Genomic DNA, 12,493 nt, shown 5'->3' on the forward strand with positions numbered 1-12,493 from the left:
GTTTAATTGTTTGCCTGTGTCAGCAGCAGTTGTCAGTATTGATGTCAATGTTCCATATGCTGTTGTTCACACCAGAAGAAAATTGAAACTTAATACAAATTTATCAATAATCAATGTTCATTTGATTACTGCGGAGATTCTGTATCCAATATGTTTCATATTAGGACACTTTTTTATAAAAGAGTGCTCCTTTAACAGAATAAATCTCAAAGATGAAGTATTGAGCCATTGTCTTCTGATTAATGCTAATTCTGAATCCTGTTTAGTTTCATTATAATTTAGCAGTTATTGGTACAATATAGCATTATGGTGTTTTTCATATTGTTTCTGCACCTATAATTATTAATGTTTAATAGTATTATATTCGGAGTAGAAGAAACGCATCTGCTTAGACTGGGCTCATTTTAAATCGGGATCCCAGCGGAGAAATATGTTCATAACCTCTTCTATTATCCTAAAATCAATGTTTTACTGTGCACTTAAAATTATCTCAACTGGCTTCATCTTTATTCACATTTATATTGATAATACAATGTGACATTCAGAAGAAGTGATGGCTCAATCAGATGGAAATGTGTATTAGATTAATAAGTATATGCTGTGAAGCGCTTTGGAACGTCTAGAAGACGTGAAAAGCGCTATATCAAATGCAAGGATTATTATTACTATAAGACGTTTAAGAACCAGGGAGGTTATACGATGTATTCTTTAAAATTGAAGGATAGAGAATTGCACAGTGTTTAGGAAAATAACTACTATCAATGCTTTTCCAGGCAAGAGAACAATACATGGATATCCACTACTTCTGTCAGTTCCATTTTCTGATCTGTTCATGGGGAAAAATTATTACAGCATTAATTTCATTTTATTTTAGATGGACAGACTCCAAGGAGAGATCAGTAATGAAAAGCAAAGTATGCAAGATGTTGAAAGTCTCAGTAATGACCTTATCAAAGAGAAGTCCCAGCTTGAAAAAACTATCCAAACCATTCGAGAAAACTCTGAGAGACAGGTAAGAACCCCAAATTAGCCACATTTTCATTCTTCGTTCTTTTTGAAAATGAGATATAGTTTATAATTCTGAATTCAATGGTAAAAGCAATTGATCTAAGCAGATTGAGGAGAGCTTCCCTCTTTTTCTGAGTGCAATTAAACCTTTCAGGCTGTTTTTTATACAGCAGTAGATAAATGTAACTATTGTGGATAGAACAGGATAATGTTGCAGCAAGACCACCTACAGTTTATACTGCTGTACATGAAAATTAGGACTAACATGAGTCATGTTCTAGTTGAAAGCAATTCTGACTCATCTGCATGATTTCCTGTTGTTGAAACTAAAGTTGAATTTTAGATGGTTTGAGTTCAATATGACCTCTAAACCTTAGTAAATTTGCTAACTGACTGACAAAGAAGATTCATATAGTTGCAGTCAACCAGAGTAGTCAGAATTTCCTCGTTACCAAATTCAAATGGGAGTATTATATATAGTTAAGTAAAGTTTTTTTTTTCCGAGACGTATAAATGGGACAGTGCAGCCCTGCTAAAATACACTTCATTACTGCTCTGATTCATTTATAACTTGAATGACGCATTCACTGTGTCCAGGAAGCTCGTCAACTCAATTCCCATGGAAAAAATGGGCAACTTTCACATCTTTAGGTTGCTACTGATGTCACTAAGGCTTGATGATTCAAAAGTACTTACTGTTGCTGCGTGCAGCCCCTTTGGTTATAATGGGGAAAGTTCATTGCCATTTGACATGCGCTTTGAGATGTCTCGAAGACATGATAAGGCACTATATCAAATGCAAGGATTATTATTATATCACCTTATTGTGCAATATTTAACACCAGCAGCCTGGAATCTCAGCCTGTTACTGATGCCCGCTCAATAAAAATGCTGGCTGGAAATCTTTTGGTATTCCTCATTATAATCCATGGTCTGAGTTAATTCATCCGATGCTTTCAGTCTTTGAGATCAGTCTAAATGTTGGAGGATCTCTTCCTTGTTTGATATGTAAAAGCACATCAAGGTTGACTTGGTATGTATGATGTGATCATGTCCATGATCAATATCTAGGTTGTCTGATGAACAAAACAATGTTTGAAGTTTTCAAAGCTTAGGTATTTGAAGGTTTCTCCCACCTCCAAAATAAGTTTGAAATTAGAAGGAAGAGGAAAGAAGGTAAATAAAAGGTTTTAAATTTGTTTATAAAGTTAGAAGAGTATAAGAAATTATTAGTGTAGTTAATTTAGAGAAAAAAAGAAACTGAAGTAGAAACAATTCGACAGCCAGAGAATAAGAAAAAAGATTGATTTGCAAGGTGAATTTTACAATTGGAATTTTTATTTTCAATTACATTGTTTATTTTTCTAATTTAGAGCTAATTGACTCCCCATTACCTAAGACGCCACTCACTCCCAGTGTATCGATTTCAACCTATAAACACCACCTTCAGCTATAATTCTCTTCACACCTTAACATCTCCTTGTCTCTCTGATCTTCTCCTACCCCACTCCTCTGCTCAGCTAACTCTAACTTGCTGCACTCTCCCCGCCCTCAACACATCTCTGCCAAGCTTTCAGATACTATGTCCCCTAACCTCTGGAACTTCCTCCCTCTACCCTCTGTCTCATGCCCTTTCTATCCAAGTCCCAGCTTAAAACTCCAATCTTTGACTGTGCCTATGAAAGAAGTATCTTGCCTGTCTTCTCATCTTGTGAGAAATTTGTAATGATGAGCTAATGAGTGAATTGATATGGCTTTACTTTACATATTCTAGATTGAAGTATTGGAGCAAGAAAATGAGCACTTGAACCAAACGATTGCATCTCTGCGGCAACGCACACAAATCAGTGCAGAAGCCAGGGTGAAGGACATTGAGAAAGAGAACAAAATCCTCCATGAATCTATTAAGGAGACAAGTGGTAAATTGAACAAGCTAGAGTTTGAAAAGAAACAAATCCGAAAGGAGTTGGAACATTATAAAGAGAAAGGAGAAAGAGCAGAGGAGCTTGAGAAAGTATTGAGTCGCTTGGAAAGAGAAAATGAACAGTTGCAGAAGAAAATTACTGGTTTAAAAATTACTTGTGAAAAAGTGGATGCCCTGGAGCAAGAGAACTCTGATCTGGAAGTAGAGAATAGAAAGGTCAAGAAATCATTGGACAGTTTGAAAAACCTTACTGGGCAATTAGAGGCCTTAGAAAAGGAAAACTGTCAACTTGATGATGAAAATTTGCAGTTAAGGAGGACAGTGGAGAGTTTAAAGTCCACAACTATCAAGTTGGCACAACTGGAGCTAGAGAACAAAGAACTAGAAAGTGAGAAGGACCAGCTAAAAAAGAGCCTGGATCTCTTAAAGGCTTGTAACAAGAAAACAGAAAGACTGGAGGTAAGTTATCAAGGTCTGGATTTAGAGAACCATAGACTCCAAAAGGCCTTAGAGAACAGCAGCAAAAAGATCAATCAGCTAGAAAATGAACTCCAGGACTTGGAAACAGAAAATCACAGCTTACAGAGAAACTTAGAGGAGCTGAAAATCTCTAGCAAACATTTAGAACAGCTAGAGAAGGAAAATAAACTGCTGGAGCAAGAGACTGTCCAGCTGGAGAAAGACAAGAAACAGCTTGAGAAAGAAAATAAGAGGCTACGTCAACAGGTTGAGATCAAGGACTCGACACTTGATGAAAACAACCTAAAAATCGCTAGCCTTGAAAAAGAAAATAAATCGCTTGCCAAAGAAATCAGCAAATTCAAAGACTCATTGGGACGATTGAAAGATTTAGAAAAAGAAAACAGAGAGCATGTCAAACAGGCAACCATTGATAAGAAAACCTTACTGACACTACGTGAGGTAAGAGGTTTTCCAAATTACATGTGTGTCCAGGTGTTAAACTACATATGATACTAAAGCAACATTATTACAGTCAAACTCTGATTTTAAGTGATCTGACAGAACATGTGATGAGAATTGTATTTTAACGTAGTATTCTGTATTGCTGTGCCTGTTTGAAAGCAGATTAATGATACAATAATATTACATCAGGATTTTTTTCTCCAGCTATTTGTACAACTTGATTTGAGATGTCATGTATTTAAATGTGCTTTGCAGGCAGAGATCTGCACTTGCGTAATTAAAAGAAACATTGAATGCTTGAAATGCGCAGCAGATCAGTTAAAATCTGAAAAGAGTAATGAGTCAAGTTTTTGGTTATGACCCTTCATCACAATATTACAAATAAATTATTCTGGTAGAGTTGCATCAAAACATTAACGTCAACCTGTCTTTTTATTTGAGGTACTCATTGATCTGTGCATTTCAGTTGGTTTGTAAGATTTGCAGATATTGTTTAATCTCATAGATTATATTTTTTGTTGTTATGAATTTAAGATTTTGAACTAGTTTAATAAGAAAAGGTGTTTTGTGTCATTAATTATGTAGTTATGAGNTTTTTTTAATATGTTGCTGTGCCTCTAAAACTTTCATATATGTAATCTGCTTTAAAGATACATCTATTTTTGTACTTTTATACCCATTCTAATTATCATTTTGGATTTAGCAAACCAAAGTTTGTATCTATTTTCACCTGTGCTAAAATAGATACAAACTTTCTCCACAATTAAAGCTGCCTGTGATATCTTATGTACATGGATTGTGATGGGGGAGGCTGCCATGTTTAATACTTTATCAACTGTTCAATTTTCAGCAGTTTTTAAAAAAATCTTTCGCTGTGTATTTTAATTGTTTTAATTTTATTTGTTATATTGAGAAGTATATTTGGGATATAGTTCATGAACTGGGACATTCTCTTCTGTTATTTCTACTGAAATGGTGATAGGAAAAGTGCTGGTAGGACAATTGAAGCGGGAACCATTGCGGTATTAGCTCATACCTGCTCCTGCTATTACATTACAAATTAATCTCATGAATGCAGACAAATATTCGTAAATTCTTCTGGAGTCTGATATTCCACTGCCTCAAAGACAAGTTGCTTCCATTGGCAAAATAAAAAGAGTTACTGCTGGAACAACAGAGCACGGTGTGCTGAATATATGATGTTTTCGTATAAAGGAATTGTGAAAACCTTTATTAGAACAGCTTGAAACCTATTTTCTAGAGAAAACAGACTTAATCGCTCCCCATAAACTCTTATTAGTTGTTTTATAACTTAATTTGCCTGCCTGTCGGACATCAAGTCCTGGATGAGGGCAAATTTCCTACAGTTGAATGAGAACAAGACTGAGGCCCTCCTGATGGCTCACGTCAACACCTCAGCACCTCAGGCTCTGGCAGCATCAACCTCCATGGTTACATTTCAACTCAAGCCAGTCAGGAACCTAGGTGTCTTGTTCGACCCTCAACTGTCTTCTTCTCCACACCCAAGCCATGACTCACTCTGCCTTCCCTCACCTCCATAACATGGCCCAACTCCGCCACTATCTCACCCCTCAGGCCGCTGAAACTCTTGTTCATGCCTTCATCACATCCAGGCTCGACTATGCAAACACCTTCCCAACTCCTCCTTCCACAGGCTGCAGATAATCCAGAACTCTGCAGCCTGTGTCCTCTCCTGCATCAAACTCCGTGACCCCATCTCCCCCATTCTCGCCCGACTCCATTGGCTCCCTATCCTTTAGAGGATCCAGTTCAAGATCCTGGTCCTCACCTACATTGGCGGGAGAGCCTTCAGCCACTCTGCCCCCAACCTCTGGAATTCCATCCCCCAATCACTCCACCTCACCCCTTCCTTAGCCTCCTTCAAGTCCCACCTTAAAACCTTCCAACCATGCCATCGGTCACCCTCCTTCCTCTCCCCTCCCTTCATAATAATAATAATCCTTGCATTTGATATAGCGCTTTTCACGTCACAGAACACACTGTAAAGTGAATTGACTGTATATTTGTGGGCGAACGCGGCAGCCAATTGCACACAGCAGTGTCCCACAAACAGTCGTAGATTGAAAATGACCAATTTATTATTGTTTTTGTTTTTTGGGAGGGATTATTATTAGGCTCTGTGTGGAGTAAGGAAACTTGCCCAAGGTTTCGCCCTCTGCCTGGAATTGAACTCAGGTCTCTCGCTTGCAAAGCGAGTGCTCTAACCACTGAGCTACAGGACTCCTTCTCACTCCCTGACATCAGCTCGGGTCTGAAATGCTGTACACTGTCCAGCACCTTGGGACGTCCTCCCGGCGTGAAAGGCGCTATACAAATGTAATCTTGTTGTTGTTGTAATTTGTTAAAAAAGATATTTACTCTTTTTGTCTGGTTAACATCTAGTATTTTGGATCCATAATAAAACTTCCCTAAATTTATAAACCAGTCTTTTCAACTTTGTAGAATTTTGTTTGTATTGTGAAAGCTTCTACAAATTGACATAATCACGAACGGATTAACTTTAATAGTCACTAAACTTGTGAAGTTTTATTAAGTGATCTATTGTTTACAGGACCTGGTAAATGAGAAATTGCAAGCTCAGCAAATGAACAATGACCTTGAAAAATTAACTCATGAACTGGAAAAGATTGGGTTGAACAAAGAGCGACTCCTCCAAGATGAAGAAACCACAGATGAAAGGCAAGAACTTTTATTAAAAAAATCAGCATTTATAGAAAGGGGTTGATGAACTACATACTTAAGATTACTTTTTTAATCTATTGCTATTTATCAGAGATGTTCAAAACTGCAGGAAATGAAAAATATTGCCATTAATATCTCCCATTTGTAGTTTTAAAGCGCATAGTTCTTTAAAACTGCAGATGGGAGATATTATTCTGCTCAGCAAACAATGGCCTACAAAATTCTCCTCTAATTCCTAGAAGAATTAGAAATTGGTCACATGTGTACCTGTCAACAAAATGTTCAGTAATATAAACAGTTCCTCAGTTCATCCCCAATACATCCATAATATTGCTCTTCTCCTCTGGGACCTTCAAGACCCTCATCCATGCTTTCATCACGTCCAGGCTTGACTTGGCTAATCCACTGCTCATTGGACTCCTCAGGTCATCCCTACACAGGCTGCAGACTAGCCAGAACTCTGCAAGCCACATCCTCTCCTGCACCAGGCTGTGCAGACCCATCAACCTCCATCCTTGCTTTACTCTGCAGGCTCCCCATCCCTGTGGATAGAGTTCAAGATCCTCTTTCTCACCTTCAGATCCCTCCATGGTCTCGCCTCACTCTACCTCTACAACCATACCAACATGGCATACACTAGCCTGCTAAGTTATCCTCCTCCCTATCTGTGCCATCAGTGAATGCACTTTCGGCTATGTGACCCCAGTCTATAATTCCAATCCAAAGTCCCTTGGACTCACTCCTTCCCTCCTTGTTCAAGGCCTGTCTCAAGACCTACCTCTTTGACTGTGCTTTTGTCATCTTTCCCTCCTCCCCCACCTCAACCCCCCCTCTGCAGCTTGGGTGACACTTGTCACAAGCACTTTGAAAGACTCTATATGTGAATTTTATTGTACCTCACACAGAATTTAACTTTCCTGAGATCTCAGATTTGAGTCATGGACTCAGGACTCTGGGTGATGTACAGGGGAGTACATGGAGTAAACTGTTTTCAGCAAAAATGCTTCGCATCACAGTAATAATAATAATCCTTGCATTTGATATAGCGCTTTTCACGTCTTCTACACATCTGAAAGCGCTTCACAGAATAGACTGCAAAGTGAATTGACTGTATATTTGTGGGCAAAATGTCTACTAGTGACTACTAGTAGGGAGTTTCGGAATCAGTAAATTGATTTTTTTATGAGACTACAAAGCAATGATTTTTTGGGGGAAAAAAATATTTTTTCTTTCCAACTTGAGCAGATACAAACTTTTGGAGTACAAACTTGAATCCACACTAAAACAGTCTCTGGAAATAAAAGAAGAAAAGATTGCTACTCTTGAAGCACGGTTAGAAGAATCAACAAATTTGAATCAACAATTACGTCAGGAGTTGAAGACGGTGAGTCTTAAAAAAAATTAAACTTACAAATTTTCTTGTAAAGTAATATCTGCTAGTTTAATTTAAAACAACTGCTGAGGATTACTTTCACAAAGCCTACAGAAAACCAGCCCTATTTTAGTTTATAAGGCATAGCAAATCAACATAATAAATAATGCATCTTACGATGACATTTTTCAGCAAACGGTGATTTGATTAGAGAAACAGTGTTGAAACTCTTCCTTGAAATGTGTGAACAGTACTAGTTGGGTTTTAAAGTGCATCAGCATTGAAGGATGAAATAGTACATGTAATGTCTGGATTTGGTAAATCACAAATGAGGATCTTGATAGGTGTTTAAAATTATGAAGAGCTTGGAAACTGGAATATAAATAAGACAATTTGTTACATAGAAAACCCAAGAACAGGAGGTCATAGCTTGAAAATAAGAACAACAAAAAAAATAGAATTTATACAGTAAACTCCAGATAACTCGACCCTGGTTTAACTTGATGCCATGCCGTCACTATCCTGGCTGCTGCCATGCAAAATATTAATAAGGGTCTCACTCTGCTTATTGTATTATAGAAATTCTTGTAAGTACTTACAACGTAAATTTGTACGGATAACTCAACCTTCAAGATGGCGTCTTGCATCACAGACCTCCCGCCCCATCTTGTGACTGGTGCAGATGCTCGACAGAGGTTGGATGCACATGGTCAGAGGCATCACAGAGGCTTCTCGTCTATTGTGGGGACATACTGGGGCCTCCCACCCTATCCTGTGACAATGCAATGGAGCAGAGGCCTATGGCATGCCAGCCCAACCTCTGCTGAGCACCTGCATCAGTGAGGACCTAAGACTAACTCGTCACATCGGATAATTTGTTACTGGGCCCTTTTCCCTTGGAGTGTCCAGTTAATGTATTACTAACAGATCATAGGTGTGTGGAACACACTACCAGCACACGTCATGAAAAAAAACTATAAAAAGAACTTTTCAAGTTTCTGGAAGTTAAAAGGATTCCGGGTTATTAGTGATGTCATGGATGCATCAAAGTAATCTTTTGGTGAACGGTTAGACTTGATGCACCAACGGTCTACTCAGACTCAAAACCTTCAATTTATATGCTCTCGACACACATTATCTTGCCAGAGTGAACTTCAGTGTATTTTTGTTGTGCTTATATATGGAGGTTGAACAAGTTAGGAAATGTAGGTTGTCTGCTGGTGTGCTTGCCTTGTCTGTTAAAGTTGGATTTCTTTCGAAGAATAAGAAAGTTCATGTCTACAACAGCTAATCCAATATGTTATAGCTGACATAACCTATATAAGTATTACCAAATTAAGTAATGTGTTTGAATAAACTTGGGACAGTAAAAAGAGATTGTAGTACAGTATTTTACAAGTGTTAATTTTTGTTGAAACAGGTGAAAAAAAACTATGAAGCTCTAAAACAGAGACACGAAGAAGAAAAAGTGGTACAGAGTTCACAAGGTAGATCTGGTGAAGAATTCCAGGCTACAAGTAAATGGGAGCGAGAAAGCAAAGAAACAACACGTGAACTATTGAAGGTTAAAGATAGACTTATTGAGGTGGAAAGGAATGTGAGTTATTTATAATCTCTTCTTCCAAAATCATTTTTTCAGACATTTGCTGCCCAGTGTCATTGAAAGACACTCTGAATTTCCTTAATTTCAGATTGAAAGTTATTTTCAGAACAAGTGCTACATTCAGTGTCTTCCGCCTTCCCTCCCCCACCAGAAAATGCTCCAATTGTGAATTTGCTTTGCCAGATTTACAGAAATATTTTGTTTTGCTTCTCCTCAAACTCTTTTCCATTACATCTGCCCTGTAGGAGGGGAGTCTGACTCAAGTGGCTGTTCTTCAATTGCATGAAATCCTGTTTGACTACACAGGCCATTGCAAACAAACCAAATCCTAATTTCACCAATTATTCACACGCACACATACACACATGTATGTGTTTGTGACACTCCTTAATATCTAAAAATAAACTACATGGGGTTACATATGGGAAAAAATACATGATGTAAATTCTAGTTTCTTATCTGGTAGGTACTGCCCATGATGTTTTGTGGATTTTTTTCAAAGAATAAGGAATGCTACTCCAAAATATTTATAATGTATCCTTTTATATTATTTTTATGTTTAAAGTGATCAATTGCTGATCATTTCTATAGTTATAGATGCATATCAATAACAAGCCTCCCATGAATCATTATTTTCATTTTAATGGTTTCTTCCATGTTCAGATGTTTTGAACTCTAAAAATATACTGGACTTTTTGACAGAAGCAAATTTAATAGTTGAAATATGATGTATCAACTCAAAATTTTAATTGCCTTATATATATTGTGTATTCTTGTTTGTCAAATACCAGGAACTAAAACAGTTAAGTAAAACCATTTTATTCTTCTTTTCCCCTCCTGAAGAATGCAACTCTTCAAGCTGAGAAACAGGCTTTCAAAACACAGATGAGGCAACTAGATACCCAGAATAGCAACCTGCAAGCCCAAATCCTTGCACTTCAGAGACAAACAGCAGCCCTGCAGGAGCACAATACCACCTTACAGACACAGAATGCCAAGTTACAGGTCTGGGTCTCTGACATAATCTCAAAATGGCTACACTGCTTTCTAAAATGCAGCAATGATGGTAATTAAATCTTGGCCACAGTGTATAGTGCCCTCTACTGAAGGATTCAATAAAAACTAAAGTACAGCTTTTGTTATTTTTGAAGAATGATTGGCAAAATCTATGCTTTCTCCAAGAAGTTGTCCATGAAGTGGAGTCCTGTAGCTTAGTGGTTAGAGCACTCACCTCACAAGCAAAAGGACCTGGGTTTGATTCCTGGGTAAGGAAAACATTGAGAAAGTTTCCTTACTCCACAAGTCTCTGTTTACCTAACAGTAAGTAGGAACCTGGTTGTTAATCGAAAGGCAGATTGTTTTTCCAGGGGTAATAATCCCTTCAAAAAATAATAATAATAGTAATTTGGTCACTCAATCCACAACTGTTTGTGGGACACTGCTGTGTGCAATTGGCTGCCATATTTTGCCCACAAAATATACAGTCAATTTACTTTACAGTATAATCTGTGAAGCACTTTGATGCGTCTGGAAGACGTGATAAAGTGCTGTATCAAGGCAAGGATTATTTTTTATGAACAATGTAAGACGCTGATTATGGCACTAGACAAACGATGATACATTGTTGCTCTTGAACAAAAAAATTAATGAAATTGTGTTGCAGCTAAAATGATGATGCCACTATGCTAAAATTCCATCTGGTTTTAGCCTGTAGGACTATTTTATTTTAACATTTAAGATTTCTCAGAATTGTCAAAATTCTTAAATTCTGTTGGGACGTCCTCCCGATGTGAAAGGCGCTGCATAAATGAAATCTTGTTGTTGTTGTGATTAAGAAGCAAATTAAAAACTACTTCCAACTTAAGATGGCATTTAAGAATTTTCCAAATTTCTGGTGTTATAGACTATTGACTGGGTGGAATTTCAAACTCCCAATCTCAGATATAGTCTACAGAATGTAATGATTTCATTTATTTTGTAATTCAATAAGTTTGTAATAGATGAGAGTAGAGGGAGTTCTGATAAGGTTTTTTCAAATGTAATCTTTTGAGACTTCTAGAAGACGTGATAAGGCCCCTATTATCAAATGCAAGGATTATTATTATTAGTCTACAAACTCTATTTTTAAGGTTAAAGGTACCTTAACCTTTTTGTAATGCAGGTTGAAAATTCTACACTTGGTTCCCAAAGTGCATCCTTAATGACGCAGAATTCTCAGCTGCAGATCCAACAATCCTCCGTGGAGAATGAGAATGAATCACTCATGAAGGAAAAAGAAGAATTTAAATCAATGTATGATTCACTCGTTAAAGATCATGAAAAATTGGCAAAACTACATGAACGCCAGGCAACAGAGTACGAAACTCTCATCAATAAACATGGGACGCTGAAATGTGCACATAAATATTTAGAAGTTGAACACAAGGACCTTGAGGACAGGTATAACATTTTGTTGGTAACTACAGTGTGACCAAATATTCTGCAGTATATTTTACTGTAACATTCAAATTTGATTTTAAAATGATATAGATCCTCTGGAATTCAAAAAAAGGCACCAAGTTGCATTTGAAGTTTTATTTTTCCACAAGGCAATTCTTTGCTACTTTTGTTGAAAATAATAATAATTTGATAGAGCGCTTTATCATTACATTAAAACCCTCTGTAAAGTGTAGTGACAGTATATTTGTGGGCAAAAAGCTAATCCCATTCAAATTGTATGTGTGTAGATACAACGAGCTACTGAAGCAAAAGGACCAATTGGAGGAGTTGGAGAGTATGCTGAAAAAAGAACAGGAAAAAATGCAGCAAGACTCAAAAAAACATGAAGCCATGATGGATGAATTCCAGAAGCTCAGTAATGAAAAAGACAGGTAATTCAAAAACAATCAACTCTGGTTAGTTACATTGAGTGATGGTGGTTTTCCCTTGTTGTTGTATC

At 37.3% G+C, this 12,493-nt stretch overlaps 1 protein-coding gene across 8 annotated transcripts in view; it reads left to right on the forward strand.

Annotated features, from left to right (window-relative positions):
- LOC103177968 (girdin) overlaps nt 1-12,493 on the forward strand; it is an 84,919-nt gene that overhangs the window by 44,499 nt on the left and 27,927 nt on the right. For all 8 annotated transcript variants that reach the window (XM_007892393.2, XM_007892396.2, XM_007892394.2 and 5 more), the window contains exons 14-21: nt 875-1,012; nt 2,783-3,853; nt 6,450-6,577; nt 7,826-7,964; nt 9,373-9,549; nt 10,399-10,560; nt 11,717-11,994; nt 12,282-12,425. In XM_007892393.2, coding sequence (XP_007890584.2) covers nt 875-1,012; nt 2,783-3,853; nt 6,450-6,577; nt 7,826-7,964; nt 9,373-9,549; nt 10,399-10,560; nt 11,717-11,994; nt 12,282-12,425 — 2,237 coding nt within the window. The remainder of the gene's footprint in view (nt 1-874; nt 1,013-2,782; nt 3,854-6,449; nt 6,578-7,825; nt 7,965-9,372; nt 9,550-10,398; nt 10,561-11,716; nt 11,995-12,281; nt 12,426-12,493) is intronic.

The sequence above is a fragment of the Callorhinchus milii genome, unplaced genomic scaffold (genome assembly GCF_018977255.1).
Source record: "Callorhinchus milii isolate IMCB2004 unplaced genomic scaffold, IMCB_Cmil_1.0 Scaffold3, whole genome shotgun sequence".
Lineage (NCBI taxonomy): Eukaryota > Metazoa > Chordata > Chondrichthyes > Chimaeriformes > Callorhinchidae > Callorhinchus > Callorhinchus milii.